The 22,228-nt window shown below is 34.2% G+C and overlaps 4 protein-coding genes across 4 annotated transcripts; 3 read left to right on the forward strand and 1 right to left on the reverse strand.

Annotated features, from left to right (window-relative positions):
* Window positions 1–200: 200 nt before the first annotated feature.
* Window positions 201–5,519, forward strand: LOC133794260 (kinesin-like protein KIN-14C). The gene is made up of 17 exons (XM_062231465.1): window positions 201–452; window positions 640–891; window positions 1,010–1,154; window positions 1,391–1,500; window positions 1,589–1,708; window positions 1,806–2,009; window positions 2,182–2,391; window positions 2,472–2,546; window positions 2,628–2,774; window positions 2,855–2,993; window positions 3,158–3,267; window positions 3,675–3,836; window positions 3,911–4,131; window positions 4,338–4,419; window positions 4,517–4,621; window positions 4,715–4,819; window positions 5,007–5,519. Exons 1-17 carry the CDS (start codon window positions 405–407, stop codon window positions 5,184–5,186), a joined length of 2,415 nt encoding a protein of 804 aa, XP_062087449.1. The 5' UTR covers window positions 201–404; the 3' UTR covers window positions 5,187–5,519.
* Window positions 5,520–5,935: 416 nt separating this feature from the next.
* Window positions 5,936–8,541, forward strand: LOC133794261 (thioredoxin-like protein CXXS1). Its single transcript, XM_062231466.1, has 3 exons — window positions 5,936–6,154; window positions 6,425–6,547; window positions 8,121–8,541. The coding sequence occupies exons 1-3, from the start codon at window positions 6,050–6,052 to the stop codon at window positions 8,271–8,273; spliced, it is 381 nt and encodes a 126-aa protein (XP_062087450.1). The 5' UTR covers window positions 5,936–6,049; the 3' UTR covers window positions 8,274–8,541.
* Window positions 8,542–9,198: 657 nt separating this feature from the next.
* Window positions 9,199–11,533, forward strand: LOC133794264 (transcription factor ILR3-like). The gene is made up of 5 exons (XM_062231469.1): window positions 9,199–9,558; window positions 10,193–10,255; window positions 10,493–10,570; window positions 10,663–10,825; window positions 10,939–11,533. Exons 1-5 carry the CDS (start codon window positions 9,437–9,439, stop codon window positions 11,200–11,202), a joined length of 690 nt encoding a protein of 229 aa, XP_062087453.1. The 5' UTR covers window positions 9,199–9,436; the 3' UTR covers window positions 11,203–11,533.
* A 114-nt stretch (window positions 11,534–11,647) lies between these two features.
* LOC133794262 (sulfite exporter TauE/SafE family protein 5-like) lies at window positions 11,648–14,043 on the reverse strand. The gene is made up of 4 exons (XM_062231468.1): window positions 13,173–14,043; window positions 12,392–12,526; window positions 12,111–12,263; window positions 11,648–12,002 (listed from the first exon to the last, which is right to left on the reverse strand). The coding sequence occupies exons 1-4, from the start codon at window positions 13,968–13,970 to the stop codon at window positions 11,694–11,696; spliced, it is 1,395 nt and encodes a 464-aa protein (XP_062087452.1). The 5' UTR covers window positions 13,971–14,043; the 3' UTR covers window positions 11,648–11,693.
* Window positions 14,044–22,228: the final 8,185 nt, after the last annotated feature.

Below are 22,228 nucleotides of genomic sequence, written 5' to 3' on the forward strand. Positions count from 1 at the left end.
AATAATAAAATAGTTCAAAAGTTTAATTAAGAAAAAGTAAAATATTTTAAAAGAAAAAGTAAACAAAAAAGTTTGAATTATTTGTTATTAAACACAAACAGACTATGGCCCAAACCCGGTTCGGCCCAAACCCAAACAGAAGCACAACGTCTATTTCCAGGAGCGTATTCGAATACCGCCAGATCCAAAATTCAAAATTTTGTTCCTGTTTCTATCTCTCTCTCTTTCTCTCTATCTTTCAAACCCTAACTTCCAGGCGCCCAGTTAGATTTGACTCGAAACCAGTTGGAACGAAACGCAGGCGTTGTGGTCTTCTCTTCTCTTCTTTCTGCTTCTCAGATTATGCGTTACGCCTTCCGGCACCAATAACCCTCTGGAAAGCTTCGAATTATTAGTCCGGTTTAATGATGGCATCCCGCAACCAGAATCGGGCTCCTCGAAGTCCCTCTACTGTAAGCCCTAACTTTTCTTTTTGAAATTGGTTGTTTCTTTTTGTACCAGTAATGTATTTTAGTAATCGGTGACATATTTCTGTATCTGGTTACAAATGATAAAAGAACTGAAATTTGGGTGTATTTATTCTGCTACTAATTCAGTTCTTGATAATTTGAAAGTTTATTTTTTTATTTATTTGGGTAGAAAAAGGAAGCCGTCGATGAAGCTCCATATGACAAGCGGAGGAGACTTGCGGCATCAAGAACCGGGGGTGCACAGCCTGGAAATAGCACCAGGAGGCTGCCGTTTTCATCAGTCAACAATCGACAAGATGCTTCTGCTGCTGCGGATGTTAATAGCGTTGAGGGATCAGATAGTGGAAGTGTTGAATTCACTAAAGATGAAGTTGAGGCCCTGCTAAATGAGAAGTTGAAATCAAGCAAGTTTGATATCAAGGTTTGTATCTTTGCTTAAAGCTTTCATATCTATTCACTTCCACCTTTGAAACTGTATGAGGGCTCTGTTATACTTTTTTTTTAAAAAAAAAACTTTCCCCTTTGTTTTGGTTGAGCAGAAGAGATTGGAACAATTGATGGATCACAATAAGAGACTCAAAATATGCATCAAATGGTTTCAACGAACTGAGGAGAACAGCCTTGTTGAGCAGGAAAAGCTCCGAAATGCATTGGAATGTAGTGAAAAAAAGTGCAATGATACTGGTAAGTGGTATTATGATTCTCTTGCGAAGGCAATTTTAGGTTTGGAGTTGGTCTGTTAGGAGTTGAATCCAATATTTTAATTGCAAAGTAAACACTTGCAATTTTTGTTGTATAAATTGTCAACTGTGAAAGAATTTCTTTTTGATCTTTGTCTACTCTAACTTGTGCTGCTATTTTGCCTTTTTCTTTTTTATTTTATGATAGATTATAAAATAGATTCATTTGTATAATTGTAGAGGTGGAGATGAAAACAAAAATAGAGGAGCTAGATGCAATTAATTCCGAGTTGCGGAAAACGATTGCCACACTTGAAGAGAAATTGGCCAAAGAAGAATCAGATAAGTTGGTAAGATTGCCGTTTTCCAGTTGAATATTTGAAGTGATATTACTGTCTCTTTCTCATCTTTATGTTTGCCCTTTTTTTTCTAAAATAGGATGCAATTAATCTTCATAGAAGAGAAAAAGAGGCAAGGGATGCTGCTGAAAAATTGCATGCCTCTGTCTCAACTGAGCTTGAAAAAGCAAAGCAAGAGAAATTAATAGCCGATCAGAGGGTAATACAAAGATTATATTTGGATCTCTGGTCTAAACAATTAATTTCCCTTATGAATTTGCATGCCTATTAAAATATTTGATCTTTTACATGTGCAGGTCTCCACAAGTGAGGATCTGTACAATAGGGCCCAAGAGTATAATAAGAGTCTACAGCAGTACAACAGCAAGCTTCAAACCGATCTTGAAACAACCAGTGAGTCTCTTAAACGAGTAGAAATGGAGAAACTGACTATTGTGGAAAATCTTGGCACTTTAAGGGGTCACAATAAAGCATTGCAAGATCAGTTAACTTCAATTACGGTGAATATCTCCGTGATATATATTTACTATTGATTTTATCTTTTCGGTACCTATTCTATACTGTACCTAAAATCTCTTTAGTGCTAATTTACTTTGACCTTGTCTGATTTATACGAGTAAATTCCTTGATTTACAAGTGCCTTAAGTTTTTTTGCTTGTGGTCTTGTTGCAGGCTTCCCGAGATGACGCTATAAAACAGAAAGAATTGTTGGTTAACGAACTTAAATGCATACGGGTGGAACTACAACAGGTGAGAGATGATCGTGATCGCCAAGTGAAACAAGTGCAGGCGTTGATTGCTGAAGCAGAGAAATATAAAGAATTTTCTGGGAAGTCAGTTGCAGAGCTAGATAACTTGACATTTAGGACAAATGCATTGGAGGTTTGTTATTAACACGTCTCACGTTTCCTTCATTCGTGGTATGGTAATCTTAACAATGTTACTTTATTTCTTTTCCGCAGGATACTTGTTCATCACAGCGGGAGCGTATACGCACGCTTGAGCATCAGCTAGCTGCTGCCAATGAGAAATTAAAGGTAACACCTACGTAGAAAAATGTGCAATGGCGCATGCTACATTTACAAACATGCAAAATCTAATTATTTGCTTTCTTTCAGATGGCGGACTTATCTACTTCAGCAACAAGGACAGAAGTTGAAGAGCAGAAGAAACTTGTGCAGGAATTACAAGATCGCCTGGCAGAGACAGAGATCAAAATTGTTGAAGGAGAGAATCTGAGGAAGAAGCTGCACAACACCATTCTGGTAAAAATTGCTTTTTTTTTTTTTTAAACGCTGATGATTTTCTTATCTATTTTTTATTAAATTAATTGTTTTTTTTGCAGGAGTTAAAAGGAAATATTCGAGTATTTTGTAGAGTACGACCTTTGTTGCCAGATGATGGTGTTGGAACAGAAAATGCTGTTGTTTCATATCCTACTTCAACTGAAGCTCTTGGTCGGGGTATTGACGTATTACAAAGTGGTATGGATCTATTTTCTTCCTTGCCTGCCTAACACTTATTTTCTTTTTTCCCCACTAATTTTCTAATAGTTCTGTTTTGGCTATTCTATTTTTTCTTTTGGGCCTAGAATTTCATTAGTTATGTTTAGAACTGAGAGTTTAATTTAATTCTTATTTGTGTGCAGGACAGAAGTATCCTTTTACTTTTGACAAAGTGTTTAGTCACGAAGCATCTCAACAAGATGTTTTTGTAGAGATATCACAGCTGGTGCAGAGTGCACTTGATGGCTATAAGGTGAGTTTTGGTTTACTTTGCAACTTGTTTTTCTTTTTCTTGGATTCTGATAGGTAGGCACACTCATATATTTATTCTTATGGCTGATAACTATTGCTTTGAGGTGTATGATTAACGCTTTGTACCAATTTTTAAAGAAATCCAATGTGTTAATTGGATTAGTGGTGCATTTGTTCTACAGTTGATTGCAGCTTTAGTTGAATATGGAGATCAGGTTAAGTAGTGGTGTTTTAGTTGCTCAAAGTTTTTAATTGAACTGTTTTGTTAACAATTGTAGACATCTGGTGTGATATTTGTTTTTTTTTCTTAATTTTTTTTTTTCTAAACCATGTCTAGCCATTCCAATTTTCTGCTGAATACAGCATGACTTTTTGTTTTGGTTTTACTAATACCTGGTCTGTTTATAGGTTTGCATATTTGCTTACGGTCAGACGGGTTCTGGTAAAACATATACCATGATGGGTAGGCCAGAAGCACCAGAACAGAAGGGGCTGATACCGCGTTCCCTTGAACAGATATTCCAAATCAGTCAGTCTCTCAAGTCCCAGGGCTGGAAATACAAGATGCAGGTATTAAATCTAGTATTCATCTTTTTTACATCTGCTAATCAGACTTTTCTTACAATGTTATCACTTTTTTCTAGGTTTCAATGCTAGAAATATACAATGAGACAATTCGTGATTTGTTATCATCAAACCGGTCAAGTAATGCAGACCTAACGCGGACCGATAGTGGTACTCTTGGAAAGCAGTATACAATTAAACATGATGCAAATGGGAATACATATGTTTCAGATCTCACTATTGTCGATGTATGTAGCATAAAAGAGATTTCATCTCTTCTACAACAGGCAGCACAGAGCAGGTGCAAACTTAAGAACTTTTCCACTTCATGTTTGTTTTTGTTTTCCGTACGGCGTTTTACCATTTACTTCAATTTCTCCTCTAAACAATCCATGTATATAAGATTAATATATGTGTGTGCATATGTATATTAATTTCCTCAAGATATATTAACATTTTGTATTTGAATAACATTAACGCCAAATTTTCTGTCGTACGGCACTTCAGATCTGTTGGCAAGACCCAAATGAATGAGCAATCATCCAGAAGCCATTTTGTGTTCACATTGCGTATTTCTGGTGTAAATGAGGTTCGTGCTTTTCCAATGTCTCATTTCTGACCCCTGCTGCTCTAGTTATATTTTCCACATACATCTTTTTAAAAAAAAATCCAATAATGCTCTGTAGGGTACTGAACAACAAGTTCAAGGTGTCTTAAACCTTATTGATCTGGCCGGAAGTGAACGGCTTTCTAAGAGTGGTGCAACTGGAGACCGATTAAAGGAAACTCAGGTAGTTCTTGAAACTTCTTTGACTCGTATGTGTACTTGTTCGTAATTATTATACTCACACACAAGAATTGGTACTGATTTATTTCGTCAACAGGCTATCAATAAAAGTTTGTCAAGTTTGAGTGATGTTATATTCTCTTTGGCCAAAAAGGAAGACCACGTTCCTTTCAGGAATTCTAAGCTAACATATCTTCTTCAGGTATAGAATGTTTTCTTCCTTTCTCTAGTACTTCTCATTTGATTTTTCATTGTCTGTTCTCCTTGTCATATAGATATCACTATTCAATCGAAATTTAAAATTTGCTTGCATCAATGAGTAGAATGTACTTTACATGGTTGAGTTGAGTTTTAACAATAAAATTTCAATTTCTTCAATTTCTAAACAGCCTTGTTTGGGAGGTGATTCCAAGACCTTGATGTTTGTCAATTTATCACCGGACCCTTCTTCGGTTGGCGAGTCACTCTGTTCTCTAAGATTTGCAGCCAGGGTCAATGCCTGTGAAATTGGCATTCCTCGACGACAAACAAACATGCGAATCACAGACTCTCGCTTGAGCTGTGGCTAAAATCGTCTAACAAATTTTTATTTGTGTCTGGTCATGTCATGGTTTATGTGTGTAAAATGGGAGTAATGATTGGGTTTTGTATCCATTGTTTGTAGATTTTTCTGACTCAAGCTGCTAATTTGTACGTGTAGAAAATTATATTTGAGATCAGTATAAATTTATTGTTTCCAGTGAGTGTGACGAACATTGAATTTCATAATCCATATGAAACTCCGTCACTGGATGTGTTCTTTCATAGCTTATGAACAGTCTTACTAGGCATATCAATGTAACAGCCCATGACCTACATGCTATTATGCTTATATATGGCCCTTATTTTTTTTTTACACAAAACGACTTAACAGCTATCCCTATCTTATTATATTCGCTTCAAGGTCAACGATCTCCAGTTATACTAGCTCTTTGATTGGATGAGGTCTAAATGTAGACTACATTGAGTGTTAGCTTCCTAAGAAATCTGTCTCTTTAAAATTATTAATGTCAATTATTAGAACAGAAAATATGTTATACCTAATACCTATCTAAAATCAATCATTGTGCGTTACAAAAAAGGGAAAACTGGGGAAAAATAACTAGGGGCGTTTTTTTTTTTCTTTCTTTCTCTTTTGGCACCTTCAGATAGGATCAATTTTAGAAGAAGAAAAATGTGTATAAAAAGATAGTGAAATGCCCATTTTGTACATTGCCTCGGAAAAGGTGGGCCCGACACCATAGCATTCGTATTTATCCGTTTTAAAATAAAGCAGTTTTCCTAAAACAGAGTGCTCTGCAATAGTGGCAACTAGATAAGTTCATAACAGGTTGAAGAAAGACAAGGCTTCTTATCGAATCAAAGAAAAAGAAAACGGACAGAGAGAAAGAAGATGGAAAGCCAACTAGAACAGGCGATTAAGGCCAAAGTGGTGAATGTGGACTCGGTGGAGTCCTGGGACTCGTGTTATAACCAGGCCACCAATCAAGGCTCCCCTGTGAGTTTTCACAATCTTATATTTTGTTTATGTACAAATGGGCATCCGTGATTCTGTGAATATAAACCCTCTAATTCATAATATCCTTCTTTTATTCTCTGGTGTTTCATTTTTTGAGGTGTTATTATGAACTTTTGGATCATATGATTGACAAGTCCTGAATTTTTTGTTTTGTTATTCAATTTGTGGGGTTGGAAAGAATTTTCTTTCAAATTGAAGTAAAGGGTTGTTGATATTAATTTGTTTGGTTTTTGTGGGAATGTGTTGTAGATTGTTGTACACTTCACTGCTTCGTGGTGCATGCCTTCGGTGGCTATGACTCCAGTATTTGAAGAATTGGCCTCAAGCTACCCAGGTGTCTTGTTTCTCACGGTTGATGTTGATGAGGTTAAGGTAAATTGACTAGAATTATGAGACAAAAAACAGAAGTCTGTTCTGGTGCGCTGTGATGGAACCTAACCTAATAATGATTTAGATGTTAGTACTTATTAATTAATATATTGCACATGTTGAGTGGAGTGGATAATGTTAATATGTTATGTGGAGTCTGTTCTATTTCTTTGTTTATATTTTTCTGTTAAAGGTGTTAGGTACGATAATTTCTTTTGAGATATTGTTTAATTCGTATTTGTTCCCTGGAAGATATTTTGAGATTCTCTTTACAAGTAGCTGGGGCCTGGGTTGGAATGTTTCTTTAAAGATAGTGGCCCTTTTAATTGTATGTAGTAAAGATTATGCTACTTGCTGATTTCTTTTCCCTTATGAGATAATGGAATTTGATAAAAAAAAAAGGAAAGGGGATCTCAATAAAGTGAATATAGGAAATGTTTTATGGCAATAATAAATGCTATTGAGTGGTTTACAACAAAAAAGTTCTCTTGGTTCCTGTAATGAAACTTCTTCTTTAGAATTTAGATATGCATGGATTGAATATCACATGAAGGGATTTTGCTTTTGTTTTTTTTATCCTTACAAGTGTAGTTCACCATTTGCAATCACCATGACCTTCTTGAGGTTGAGCTAATAAGACAGTTATAGGAAATGATTACCCCTCCAGAGCTAATTTTTACATTTTACATGAATTAGATATGGATGTCAAATCTAAGTTTATGTGTTATATATATATATATATATATATTTTAGTTGGAATTTTTAAGTATGTATTATTGGTATCTTCCTTGTATTATTCCCAAGTGAAGGCGAGCAGCCTCGGTAAAGTCAACATGATATGATTTTTTGAGCCATCTGCTTCAAAATCCTTTTTTTTTTGTTTCTTAAACTTGAAATTAGTCCCAAGTGTACTATGAGCATATATGCATGATACGATCAGTAGTTATTCTCTATTCGAGATTGGTTTGTTAGAGTTGTTTCAATCATATGCGTGCTTATCTAAATCGTTTGATCATGTTTAGTTTTGTCAAGCACATTCTCAGAATCATTAGCAACATGCTGATATATCTAATTGTCATTTATTTGGGAATTTTAGCTTTTGTTATGCATACCGGGTGTATTGTCACTTTGTGTTTAATATTAGTGGTAAAGGCATCTAATTATTTATTTCTTATGCTTAATGCAAATCCATAAACCAGGTGTGCTATACATACACATTGCTTTCAATCAATTATACTGCCACTAGTGAGAACCTACCACTCCTTTTACACTCACCAATCAGTATAGATTTTCTAGTACAGTGCATGAAAATTTGGCTACACCACTAGAAAAATAGTCAAAATTCCACTCATGGTCAAGACTCGAGATAATATTATCTGAAATTTTACTTTAGGATATATTCTGACATGTAAGTTTAAGGGATATTCTTGCAGCGAATGCTAGAATAGTTGGAAAAAGCTAATAACAAAGTCAATGAAGCCCTATTACTCATCAAGGGGCGTTTGAGAATTGATGTTGAAGAAGATGGCTTTTAAAGGTTTTGAGAGGCACTTGGTGTTTTGTTGTTTTGTCTCAGGAGGTAGCAAGTAGAATGGAGGTAAAAGCGATGCCCACTTTCGTGTTGATGAGGAATGGAGCTCAGATGGACAAGATTGTGGGTGCCAATCCAGATGAGATAAAGAAAAGAGTAGACAGTTTTGTTCAGTTCAATAGTGAATATGTTGCCTAGTTAGTTTTCATGTACACTGTACATAGAGGATTGAATAAGTTGTTGTGCTTGTAATAGTTGTGGTGATGAGATCAGCAGCATTGGATTTGGATGTCAAGTTGTTTGCTTTTCATGTTTCACTATCATATTTTAGTGATTTTCTTTCTTTACTTTACTGGTTTGTTAGCAGCTGTTGCAGCCATAAGTGTGGGTTAATGAACAATTTTTTTCAGTTAATATAAGCTATGTATTCATTTTTTGTTAAATAAAAGTGGGATCTTTCACCTAATTATTTATTTGGAAGGATAGGAGAGATTTTTGTAACTTGATGAATTCATCCTTCCATATGTAGTTTTTTTAGTTTCATCATCTATAAAAAAAGTAGTAAAATTTAGCTAATCAAAGTATGAATAATTTAGATCAGTTTGAACTATCATAAGAATGTACTATCCCTAACATTGAATACCGCATTTTTTTATTTTTAGTAATTGGAAAACTATTGAATAAGTAAAAAAGAAAATGATAACTTATAAACCAGTTTGATATGCTACAAACAACATCATTTACCCCCCCCAAAAAAAAAAGAACGAAAACAAATTCGCTCATTTCCCTAATATCCCTATTGTTTGTTTAAATGTTACTGGTAACGTTTCCATGTATATGAAATGAAACATGGGCAAAAGGTAAGTGGTGTTCCTTTTCAAAAAAGAACGAAAAAGTTGAGTAGTGTCGTAGTTCTGGGCCTCTAATATTAGCCCAAAAAACGCAACAGCTTCTACTATCGGCCCAAGTTGATTATAGGGCGTAGACTCGGCCCAAACACAGAAGACACGACTGGAAAGACAAGACTTCAAAATTGCGTAGAATAAAATAAATAAACAAATGAAAAAGGAATAAAATATAGGAAAGGTGATTCGATGCGATGACACTACCTGTGGTGGAGATGGCGCCAAGAGACTCTTCCGAATTCCCTTTTGTTTCTTTTTCTAATGAACCCCACTTTCTTCCCAATTCATATCCTAACAAACCAATCAAGTTCACTCATTTCTGTCATTGTTCTTACTTGATATTTTTTTTTTATCTTTCTAATCTCTATTCCGGACCACCCTCTCCGGCGGCGCAGCTCTTTTGCAGTGCGAATCACCGGCAGCCACCGTCATAAAATTTCTAGCAACTAATCGGAGATGAGTTCCGCGGGAAATCCCAACTGGGTTTTTGATTACAGCTTGATAGAAGACCTTCCGAACCTTGAACCAGCTGGCTTCACTTGGCCTTCTCCCTCTTTTACAACTCCCACTGATCTCAGGTGCTTCTACTCTCTCTCCCCACTTGGGTTTTAATTCACATCAATAGTTCATTCGAGACACGTTCCACATTTCTTTCTACTAAATTATAATATGCTTCCCCACATTTCTAGATGTCACTTTGAATGTAAAGTGTGTTGATTTTTTTTTAATTATACAAAATATGTTTTGATAATTACGTAGAAATTTTGGTGACGTTGAAGTTTATTGTTTAGATAACACACTTAAATAACGCTTCTGTATTTAAATTGTGGGTATTTGCTTGATTTATTTTTTTTTTTAAAAAAACAATTTTTTCTCAAAATGAATAGTAAAGAACAAGAGTTTGAATATTGATGAAATGATTAATAAATTAATTAATTTATTATAATATTATAATTTAATCTATTTTTAGACTAATTTGGAGAGTAACGTGAATAAAAAGAGAATGAAGTTATCTCAAGTAAGATTTACCAAAATTTGCCCCATGAATGTGTAACATATGAGTAAGCCTTTAAAAAAAACCTTTTTACTATTCTCTAATGTAAAAAAAGTTTTTAGACTGTCACTGTCACTGTCACTTTTAGTATCCAGTCGATGTAATAAGTTCTCAAGTTGATCAAGAACTCATTTTATTTTATTGTGCTGTTTTGTCAGTGTGGACTTTGATGACTCATTTGCCAACGATGAGGGGCTCAAGGAAACTGGCTCCCGAAAGCGGTATGCATATAATTGATATAGAAATGAGATGTATGAATAGTTTAGTATTACTATAACCTTGTTGCAGTATTTTGGGTTTTCTTCACCTTTGACTTGTGTAAAATTTTCAGGAGTTTCTAGTCTGTTTAGTTTCTCTACTTTCACTGTGGTCACTTCCCATAATACAATCTTTATTATATGTGTCTCTCCTCTACTGTTCCTCTATTAATCAGTTTGTGCATAATAATTGTATCATAGGGTGAGACCTGGATCAAGCAGTACCACCGGTTCAAAGGCATGTAAAGAGAAAATGAGGAGGGATAAGCTCAATGACAGGCATGGTCGAATACTCTGATTCTCTCTCCTTCTCTCTCTTTGTTTCTCTATCTCTTTCTCTGTCTCACGTTGTGCATTGGCATGATATGAAGGTTCCTTGAACTGGGTTCTATTTTGGATCCTGGAAGGCCTCCCAAAATGGACAAGGGTGTTATATTGGGTGATGCTGTTCGAATGGTTAATCAATTACGAATGGAATCCCAGAAGCTAAAGCAGTCAAATGAGAGTTTGCAGGACAAGATAAATGAACTTAAGGTTTGCTTATAGTTTTTTCGTTTAGTTTAAATTATATACATAAAAAGAAAAAGAAAAAAACTGTATAAATGGTGTTTGTTGATACATGTTATAAGGGTCTTTTCTTTATGTAGGCTGAGAAGAACGAACTTCGGGATGAGAAACAGAGGCTAAAGGCAGAGAAAGATATCCTCGATAAACAAGTGAAGGCCATGACTGCACAACCAAGTTTCATGCATCCTCCTGCAATGCCGCCTCCATTTGCCAGCCCCGGCCAAGTTGTTGGTGGCAAACTGGTGCCTTTCGTTGGTTACCCTGGACTTTCCATGTGGCAATTCATGCCGCCAGCTGCAGTCGATACCTCACAAGATCATGTACTTCGTCCTCCAGTTGCATAAGTTGGTCTTAGGCAGGCCTTGTTTTTCAGGTCTGCATCTGTGCAGTAAGGAGCCGTTTCTTTTTTCTACTTATAAATGTTGTTCCTTGGTAGTGCTGATGTTCATCTCTGTGAAAGTGGGATACCTCAATTGTTTGCTGGGATAATTTCAAAGGTTTTGTTAACCATTTTGGTAAACTTGGTTTGCCAATTTTGATTAATCTATAACAAATGTTGCTGAGCATTAATGTAGAGATATGTTTGGAGGCATTGGTTAGAAATGTAATGTAATGATCCAACTTATTCTTGTTACCGCTATTTCCATTGACATATATGAACTATTTTCTTATTAATTTGTTTGTTCTTACTGTAACTACGAGACTAACAGTGGCTCTAAAGAAATTTAGGTGACAATTTTTTTTTGATTATCAAAACATAAAGGCAAATTTCAGGTTATCTTGAAGCCGTTGATGCGTAAGCATCTAGTAAAGAGCCTAACTACAAAAGCTATTTCTAGCAGGGTGGTTTGAAGCCCATGTACTCCCCAGAGGTATAGCTTCTCCAAACATCAAGAGCCCCGAAAGTTGTCATCAAAACCGTACTCAGAGTCATTACAATACCAACTGAGAAAACAATGAGAGATGCTCTTCCATACTGTTGAATAGCCTTCTGAACCACTACCAACCCGAGGAGCGACGCAACAAAACAGACGCAGGAGAAGATAAGAGCAACGTCTGTGTGTTCCATGCCCAACATCAAATACTGAAAGGCTGACATGGAAGATGAGAAGAAAACCATGAAAGAACAGGTTGCTGCTGTTACCTGCCCCAAGAGAGATTATGGAATTTAGTGATTAATGAAGTTTGTGAAGAAAATAATGAATGAATGAATGATTAAAGTCAAATGTATGGATCCTGAATTTAGATTCACCTCGGGTGCTATTCCGACTTGTATAAGAAGGGGACTTATTAGCATTCCACCTCCAATCCCAAAGACACCACCCAACATCCCTGCTAATAGTGCCATCAATGGGAAAAGGAATTTTTTTGACTGCTCAACTTGAGTCAGGCTGTCTTTGATGTCCTTCACAAATAGTTTAATATTACCAAAGCTTTTAGCAAAACTTTTTGGAGGCATATAATCTAGTGTTTTAATATATGGAAATCAAGGCTAAGTGGGTGACTAATCCTCTTATCATTTCTTTATTGTACCTTCTGATTCAAGTTTTGATGTTGAGAGCTCTTTCTCTTCCATATAATCCAGGCAGTGTAAACCACGGCTAGTGGAACTTGGAACGAAGACACTGTCCAGTAACCAACTCCGCAAGGTTCTATGGGTGTGATTCCCTGAAAATAGGCCCATATTAGAGTTATTCTTTTTCACTTGTTATTGCACTCATACAAAGCTTGCTTGCCATGTGATTTGGACCACAATGTATAGCTATGGAAAATTGATATCCACTATGTCCTATGCTTTAATTTTGATTAAATTTCCTCTCATTAATTTTAATTTGCTTTCAGTGAAGAAAGAAAAACTAAATATCTAGAATCTTATGGATCAAATCCCACGTGGCTAGCACCAAGTTAAACAAATCCCTATTCTGCAGTTCTGATGGACCAAGATAAGATGACCGTAGACTGTAAAATTACCAAGATGAATGGTCAGAATTCACTTGATTGGTACAAGGAAAAGTAAAGATAGAATCCTTCAACTCCTATTTTTCCTCCTACTGTTCATTAACAGATCGTTATTGAACTAAATTCTACTTCACCATGTTCAAATTCCAGGGAAACTGGCCAAGTTAGATCTCTGGCATGCTACTTGTGCAACTACTAAGTTAATTAGTAAAGAAAAAAAAGTCACTTGTGCCATTATATGATACATACCTTAATTAGTTAAGGCGACTAGTATAATTATACCAGCAAAAAATGTAGAACAAAAAGCAATGAAGTTATATACGAGTACTAAAGCGAATTAATGTATATTATGTACCTCTCCATAACGATTGCCACGAAGAAGATAGAGAAAACAGAAGGAACACCATACTAAGATCAACACCCCCAGTTTCATCCATGGAAGTCCATGTTCACAATTTCTTTCTGAACCCAAAAGGGGTTCTCTAACACTTTTGGTCTCTTCTCGTCCTTCGATAACATCTTTGGTGGAACCATTTTCCAAATCTCCACACGACCCTTGTCTCTCCATCACTACCGTTTCCAGTGTCCAACACACAACCCCATTTCTGCAGGTCTTCGAGGTGGACCAAGCAAGAAAAATGGCGAACAGAATAGTAATGAGCCACTCTGGGAACATAAGGTTACAAATGACCCCAATACTAACTCCAAGTAAAATAGAAGGTTGTGACAAAAGTGCTATATCAAAGTCGATCAATGTCTTCCCACCAAGCCTGGGAATAGTTGAAGCCAAGTGCAATATAACATTTGCAATCGAGGCTCCAGTGACCATGAAAGCTGAGAAGCTCGAGGCTGTTTTGAGGTCCAAGCCTGCAGTTATAGTTAAGATTGGTATGAAAAGACCCCCACCACCAACTCCACCGGCGCTGGATATAGAGGCAGCTATGAAACACAGGACTCCAGCAAGAACAACAGGAGCTGAAAATTTGAGTTGGGTGTCATGGGATTCTGGTTGCTGAGTCATGCTCCATTGATGAGTTTGGTTAAAGAAGTGGCTAATGCTAAGGATATCTGAGATGGGTTTTGATTCTTTTGCATAGGAATCATCGAAGGTGGTGAAAATAAGGAGGAGAATGATGAGCCATTTACTCTTCATTTTTCTGTAAAAGGATTAACAAAGAATAATAATGTGTATTGGAGGAGAGGAGAGCTGTGGCTATTGTGTTTCAGAAGAAGGAGAGCTGTAATGAGATGTTATATATAGTTACAAAAGGAGCATATGTGGCATGGAGCACAAGAATAAAGTTGGGAAATAACAACTAATTTATTATTGCCCATGGAAATTAAAAAATATAATGTATGAACTATATATCCACTTGTCCTAAAAGGATTAACAAAATTTAGTGATTTAGTCAATTACTAAATAACTAAGGCAGCTACTCTATTCATTTGAAAGATTAATAATGAATGCACTTTCAATTTGCATACTCAAATTATAAATTATGGTGGGTAAACAATTTCAATCATTTATATTTTTAAGTAGGGCCCTACAATGTTTAATTGTATGGTTGAGATTAATTATACATTATAGTGTGTAATTTGAGAGTGCATCTATCATTACGGCTCAATATTTTTACACTTATTCAATGTGTGACACCATACTCCAATATCCCATTAAGTCAATTGTCTTATTGCACGTTATGCTGTTCTCAATTATTTTTAAAATGCATGCTAGAGAATTGACTCATGAGACCATGATAAGAATTATGTAGTTCAATTTAAAACAAATCAGTGATTAGTAGAGTTACCTATATTTATATTAATGACTCAATTTTTTTATTGTTATAGAGGTGACACTATACTCCAATAGAGGTGCACATCAGACTTTTTATTTTAGGGTTAGGATTGATCAACTTTAAGTGTTTTTGGATTCGGATTTTGTAGACCAGTTGCAATTAGATTTGAACCAGTTGAGTCTCTTTCAAAACTAAAAAAATAAGAGGTTTTAGACTTTTGTGATGGGTTAAATTACATTTTGACTTAAAAATTTGAGGCATTGGACCTGATATAATGAGTTATTCCCCCAGCTTCTATTTGGCAGAGCTAAGCTGCGAAACTGATATAATTAATAATAATCTCTCAAATATCATACACGCTTGAATTTTATTTTTATTTAAACAATTTTCATTAGGCTAATGTGCTTTTGATAAGTTTTACAGTAGTTAGATATTCTATTTTCCCCCTCTCTATAAATATATATATATATATATATATATAAAGTTATATTAATTTATGAGTTTTTGAAGATATTTTTCAACTCACACAAATAGGAATCAAAATATATATAGAGAGAGAGCATATCTCATTTCTCTAAAATGCATATATATTTATATATATTCTATATAATAAATGTTTTGATAACGTAAATTCTTAGTTTTAACGGTTTTTTATTTTTTTAATGTTAACTTTAACAGAATATTCTTATATTTAATGGTAATTTGTAAACACTTAAACTTAAATAAAATAAAATATATAATTAAAAAAATTAAAATATGATATTTTTGAGATATTTTATAATGATAATTATTTAAAAATAATAAATAATTAAACAAATTAAAATATGATATTTTTGAGATATTTTACAATGATAATTATTTAAAAATAATAAATAATTAAACAAATTAAAATATGATATTTTTGAGATATTTTACAATAATAATTATTTAAAAATAATGAAATTATACGTTTTATAACTTAAATAAAATTTAATTAAACTTAAACCCACTTATTAGAATAATATCATATTAAACATATAATATAATCTACTATGAATTAGTAACAAATTATTTTTTTAAAAAAAATTAGCAAGAAATTTAAATTTAAAATCTACGTATAATATTTAATATTACATTAAACATATAATATATAATGTTTTGTTGTCACTCCTAAATTAAAAAACTAGAACAAATATAAACTTAAACAAAAATAAATAAATTATCTAATTAAAATAGGATATTTATTTAAAAATTATATGACATTAACATAAATTTAATAAAAATAATTAATAAATTCTATAAATAAAACTAAACAAACGTGCATATATCATATTGTTTTTATCTAATATATATATATATATTTATACCTTTGTCATCTTCTATAGAAAAATCCACCGGCATGTGGACAAAAAAATAATATTAAATAAGGACAATTTACTACATCCAAATGAAATTCAAATGTAAAATTTAGATGAGCTTCAACACACACAAATTTTGTGTGGATTTATTTTATTATTTTAGCTAAATTTTTTGTTTGACCATACTTATATTTTCTCTAAGATATTGTTGCCCATTTTAGTATTAAATTTGACTTGGTATGTAATGAATTTAATTTATCACTTATAAATAAAAATGTGACTATTTTAAAAATAAATAAATAAAAATGTGACTTAGTATATTTTCTCAGAGTCAATAATAAAATATTTTTGCCAGTAATTGTCAATGATTCAACGCCTATAAATGTGTTACAAGCTACCTACGGCAATTGCTGAAACACGCAATTAATTATATAAGAAAATATCTATGTATTATCTATATATTTTAAGGTAGTTATTCGGTATACCCCAAAAGATTGGCACACGAGGACATCTCTTCTAGTTTTTTTTGGGCTTGGAAAGTATTTTTACGTAATTTATTTTTATGGACATGTATATTGTAGTTATTTAGAATATTTTATAAATTTTTAAGAAATTTTGAATAATTTATAGTGTATAAAACAAAATTTAAATAGTTTATTTGTACGTGTAGAAGGTAACATGTTTGAATTTTGTTTTCGGTACTGTAAATTATTCAAATTTTAAAAAAATATACAATATACACGGTTATAATTTTTTTTCTTCGAAAAATACTTATCGAGCCAAAAACAATAAAAAATTGTACCAATGTGCTCATTTTTTGGGTGCACCCGAGAATCTCCAATTTCTTGTGTACTACATATACCAAAAAAAGATGTATGTGTGAACTAGTGAGAAAATTAAAGAAATGATTGATGATGAAAAGTTTGGTGGAGAAAACGTGTTATAATATAGCCCAGCTTGCTTAGAGAGTTGCAAATTTTAAAAAAGTTTATGAACTTTTTGGCTTTGTTTTCCATTGATATATATATATATATATAATGCAACTGGAAATATGTATATATATATATTTTGGGTAAAGAAAGCTACTACGTAGTTGAAAAAGATCACAGAAAAAGAAGAAGAAAAATTCTAGTTGTCATTAAACAATTAGAAACAAATAATGAACATAATGATCGATTTTATAGCATAATAGAGTGTTTGTATATATAATATAGGACCCAAATTCAAGTGGAATGGATAAGCACGAAGAGTAAGACCAGTCACTATTATTCACTAATAGAAAAAAGAATAAGAAAAGTGCAAAAGTTCGTTTGCAATCACTTTATGCACGTACTTCTCCTACTTGTGGAATTAATTGAGATAATACTTTTTTTGTCTTTTCTTAAAATACTTTTTGGTTCCCACTTTAGTATGACGTGTTCATAATATTAATCACAGTTGATTGATTAGAAAAAGATAATAATAAAACAAAAGAATATCATAACCAAATTTAACTTTGTTACTATATGTCCAGCTATAATAAGTTTCGAGTATAATTTGAAGAAAAACGTACGTGCACTTAAAATATATACTAAAATATTATATATAGTGATGTAGTAGTTTTGTTTAACTAATTACATTTATTAAAATTGAGACTTATTATTTTAAAAAACAGTAATATGTCACTACATATAATATTTAAGTGCATATTTTGAGTACACGTATCATTACACAATTTGAAATTATATATATTTCACTATCTTATAATATTATTGATAATGATTATTATGTATTTTGTAATTTGAAAATTAAGTATAAAATGATATATTTTACTATTCATTGCAATATATTTATGGTACCTTGTAACTTTGAGACCAAATTTAAGATTAAAGTACTAAATTAAATTATGTATAATTTTAAATTAGAGGATATTCAATCATTATTATTGGAAGCATAAGGTGCCAACTGTATTTCATTATTAGTTTATAAGGTCTTATAAAATAATCATGATGTTTGTAAGATATTTATAATTTAAATATTTATCTTAAAGGGTTTTTTTTCCTTCAGTAATCTTTAATTTAACTTATATATTCTATTTGTGTTTGGGGTTTGTGTTTTTTAAAATTAGATTGTAATATAGATTATCAATATAAAAACTCTATGTAATATAATACTATGTTTAGTTGCGGGAAATAATTGAAATAGAATAGAATAGAAAATAATTTATTTTTATTTCATTTCTTTATTTGGTTTCAATTTTAGATATTAGAATATTTTATTCCAACAAAATAATTTGTCTAATATTTTGGTCAAGTAACTATTTAAAAAAAAACATGTCATTCAAACATACAGAATTATTATTTTAATTTTTTTTACTAATATCAATTCTTATTTTTATTCTATTATATTCTTCCAACCAAACACCGATTAAATTTACTTTTCACCAAAGAAAGAAGTTATGATATAATCAAGGACACACATTTTTTTTTTTCCAGGAGTAACTTTATTATTATTATTCAGAAATAATATAATAAAATGATAAGATAGATTTTTAATACTTTTTATAGCGTTAGTTTTTTTTTTCCTACTATATACTACACAAATGCAGTAATGACCCTACTGGTTTATGATATTCTTTCTTGACTCACTAACATATTAAGAACTTTGTCATGTATCCCATTATGCCCATCGCCATCCCAGGCCACCACTAAAAACTTTCATATCCTAATACATCTTTCATGATGCAGAGAATAAGAGAGTAGTATTAAATTCATCCAGAATCTCCTATTTAATCCCAGTGTCCATCAGATTCTAAATCTGATCCTTATACCACAAGAAACCCATACCTGACACTGTATAATTCTTAGCTAATCCAGCTAAGACATTCTCCTCAATTCTCTCATCTGTGGGTCACTTAACTGTCTTTCCTTTGATCCTTTCTGAAATAATAATCTCAAGTACAAAGCTAGTCACCTGACCCACTAGTAACTCTACTCTAGTCCTGGTCATATCCTTTAAATAACATGATGCATAGGCAATCACTTTTCCCTGTCACTGAGGTGTCATAACAACCTACTAACTGGTTCTGATATGTAAGAAGACTCATAACTATTCCACAAAGCACATGTAATATCCTGCCCATCCAAGGAAACTCCTACCCTTTAAGGCATTCCTTGACCTTGGAAATTCTCCAACCGAGAATATACCACAATACCATCGATCAAGACGATCAAAAATCCAATTAAGATAATCCTTGAATGCTTTGTTCATCTAATTCATAAAAACAACTTGGCATTAACCAAATCCTCAAAACATAACTCAGCACTCCCAGTGCCCTTATCTGATATAAAAACTAGTCTTCTGCATATCCTTCTCCCTGATCTCCAGCTGGTAATAACCAGATCAAAGATCCACCTTGGAGAATACCATCTTACTCAATAACTGAGCCTTTAGTTCTTACAGCTTTGCTGAAGCCGTTCAATACAGTGCCCTAGACCTGATTCCATCCCTAACACCAGTCCAATCACCATTTATCTCTTTATGTAAAGGTAACCCTGGAAAATCCCCTCGAGATACATCCAGAACTTCATAGACTAATCCAATCTGTCTTGATCCCACTGGCACAACCTAAATGGTATCTACCACACTAGCTAAGAGTTCTATGCATCCTATTGCAATATATCTCTAGCTCTAAATACAGATGTCATAAGCATACAAAATCCATGCACAGTGCCAATTACCACAAGGGTTTCCTACTCTCAAACTTATTATCATTTCCTTGCAATTTAGCATTGCCCCACACTTAGTTAACCAATCCATATCTAGGATCATATTGAAGTCAGTCATAACCAACTTTATCAAAACATCTAATGAGTCCTTTCCACCATAATCTAACTCATCACAACATAACCATGCAATCGGTATAACAAGTCTATGCTTCTCTATATGCAACAAGCAAAGAAACAACATGGCACCAAAATCAATCAGCACAATACAAAAATCAAAACTAGAAAGCTGACCTGCCCCCCCCCCCCCCCCTGTAACGCCCCAACTACAGGGACCGTTACGGTGTGCCTTGCAAACAGTGCTGAACTCGCTAGTCGAGTCATTTGGCCAAAATCGTGTAACTAAGTATGATTAGCGGTTTAGGGATTAAACATTTTGGTTAAGATGTAACGTTTCACTAGAATGTTTAATATATACATTGGGATCCCGAAAATATAGTTTCAGAGTCTATTACAGAAAATATTTACAACAGGCCGTTCTAAGCGGCAAAACAGGGTTTAACCCTAGTTCCACTTTAAACCTCGGCCGTGGCAGGCGAGCAGCTGCATATGTACACGTCATCACCTAAGCTCTCCAACTCAAGGATGGTCCAGCTTTCTCTTGCCTTTACCTGCACCACATAGCACCCGTGAGCCGAAGCCCAGCAAGAAAACACAATAAAGCATGATATAATATCAGCAATAATCATAATAGCCATTCAGGACCAACGGTCCAACACAGATAGGTGACAATAGCCAAAAGTCACAGAAATGGGTACAACTCCCTCTAGCCATGTGACGATAGGGTCACCAGGGCTTAATTGATAAGTGGTTCTTTCATAAGTTTGATCAGGATAGGTGCATGGTGATTGGTCACCAACATAACCATCCTACTGACTCTAGAGTCGTAACTAAGGACAGCGTCCCCCAGCCATGTGACAAATAGTCACCGAGGTCATATACCTTGGCTGAAAACATCTGGTCTTAGACCAGGTAAGCGCTTATAGTTCTCATTAACCTTCCGGTCGGTCCAGCATTAATACCCTATATGAGTCATTCAACGCCAACCTCGATTAGATCTAATCTTCATTTGGCCCGGCGTTCTCAACGCACTGCCACTTCTGACTCTTGGGTCGGTGAAACACGACCAGTGCTCAGCCCGTGGTGAACTTAACTAATAAGTCAAAGCTTCACAGACGGATCTAGCACCATTGCCGATTATGACTAATAAGCCAGCGCCATACACAGGTAAGCCATGCCACCAAACATATATCACATGTCCAATATCCATAAACAAGGCATTCAGCATGCTTACTTAACAGGTACTAGTACAGTTAGGTCCATGCACAACACAGAGGCTCAAGCTCTGAACGATTTCATACCCAGTATACAAAGCATGTCCTAATCACATGTTTCTCGTGCATCACATGCATCATACTTAACAATCCAACATGCATCAATAACCGCCATGCATGTCACATTCAATAATCAACCAACATGCATCAAGGATAACCATGCATGTCATACTTAATAACCAACCAACATGCATCAAGAATAGCCATGCATGTCATACTTAATAACCAACCAACATGCATCAAGAATAGCCATGCATGTCACATATACACAGGGTGCAGTTTTCTTACCTCAGATTCGAGCTAGAATGATTTAAAGAACGACCCTTGAGAACGATCAACTTTTAGTCCTTTAGCGGTCACCTAGTCATAACCAATTATAATCCATTAATAAAATAAATTAATAAATGGTTCACAATCTAAAACCACACTCCCGGGATCAATCCCCCACTCTCGGGAATCTTAATATACTCAAACGGGGCAAAGGAACCAAACCCCGAGCCTTAAGGATCATTCCGAGCCCTAAAATAGGTTTGCTGAAAAATGGACTAGCGATGCAGCCCTACCAAATGGCGCTGCAGCCCTATCAAGTGGCGCTGCAGCCCTAATAAATGGCGCTGCAGCTCTATTTCCAAGTCAGAGAGCCCAGCTCTGAGCCCTACCTAGCGCTGCTGCGCCAATTACAGACCAGAAACTTTCTGGTTCATCTTCTTTGCGATTTCTCTTGAAACCAACCCTCCAAATCAATCCCAAACATCACCCCCAAACATACAATTCAACCACCAAACATCATCTACAACTCACCCTCATCATAACCCAAGTTAAACCTCAACTAAACTTCCAATAATTCTAAACTAACACATCAAAATCCTTAACTGAAAACTTAATAGAAAAACAGGGTATAGCTCAAAACTCAGGTTCAATTCCTTACCTTAAATTGGTTTGAATCCTTCCCAATGGCTGAGCTAAGTCTAGAATCCCCAAGCTTTGATTTCCCTAGCTTGTTCTTCAATTGGCTCTAAAAAAAAATTGAAAGGAGGATGAAGGAGAAATGGTACACGGAAAGGAGAGAAGCATAACGATAAGGATGCTCTGTTTTTGTTCTGTATTTTCTACAGCCTTCAAGTCATATAAATCCTTAAGGTCAAAAGACCATAATGCCCTTAAGCCAAATAAATCCCTCTAA

The sequence above is a fragment of the Humulus lupulus genome, chromosome 8, assembly GCF_963169125.1.
Source record: "Humulus lupulus chromosome 8, drHumLupu1.1, whole genome shotgun sequence".
Lineage (NCBI taxonomy): Eukaryota > Viridiplantae > Streptophyta > Magnoliopsida > Rosales > Cannabaceae > Humulus > Humulus lupulus.

Excerpts from the sequence above, each read along its gene's own strand:
- LOC133794260 (XM_062231465.1), top strand. The coding sequence starts at position 405 with ATGATGGCATCCCGCAACCAGAATCGGGCTCCTCGAAGTCCCTCTACT. Across the intron at positions 2,010-2,181 it reads ATCAGTTAACTTCAATTACG|GCTTCCCGAGATGACGCTAT; the intron begins GTGAATATCTCC and ends GTCTTGTTGCAG. Across the intron at positions 3,268-3,674 it reads GTGCACTTGATGGCTATAAG|GTTTGCATATTTGCTTACGG; the intron begins GTGAGTTTTGGT and ends GTCTGTTTATAG.
- LOC133794261 (XM_062231466.1), top strand. The coding sequence starts at position 6,050 with ATGGAAAGCCAACTAGAACAGGCGATTAAGGCCAAAGTGGTGAATGTG. Across the intron at positions 6,155-6,424 it reads CCACCAATCAAGGCTCCCCT|ATTGTTGTACACTTCACTGC; the intron begins GTGAGTTTTCAC and ends AATGTGTTGTAG. Across the intron at positions 6,548-8,120 it reads TTGATGTTGATGAGGTTAAG|GAGGTAGCAAGTAGAATGGA; the intron begins GTAAATTGACTA and ends GTTTTGTCTCAG.
- LOC133794264 (XM_062231469.1), top strand. The coding sequence starts at position 9,437 with ATGAGTTCCGCGGGAAATCCCAACTGGGTTTTTGATTACAGCTTGATA. Across the intron at positions 9,559-10,192 it reads ACAACTCCCACTGATCTCAG|TGTGGACTTTGATGACTCAT; the intron begins GTGCTTCTACTC and ends CTGTTTTGTCAG. Across the intron at positions 10,826-10,938 it reads ACAAGATAAATGAACTTAAG|GCTGAGAAGAACGAACTTCG; the intron begins GTTTGCTTATAG and ends TTCTTTATGTAG.
- LOC133794262 (XM_062231468.1), bottom strand. The coding sequence starts at position 13,970 with ATGAAGAGTAAATGGCTCATCATTCTCCTCCTTATTTTCACCACCTTC. Across the intron at positions 12,527-13,172 it reads GTGGCAATCGTTATGGAGAG|GGAATCACACCCATAGAACC; the intron begins GTACATAATATA and ends GCCTATTTTCAG. Across the intron at positions 12,003-12,110 it reads AAGTCGGAATAGCACCCGAG|GTAACAGCAGCAACCTGTTC; the intron begins GTGAATCTAAAT and ends CTCTTGGGGCAG.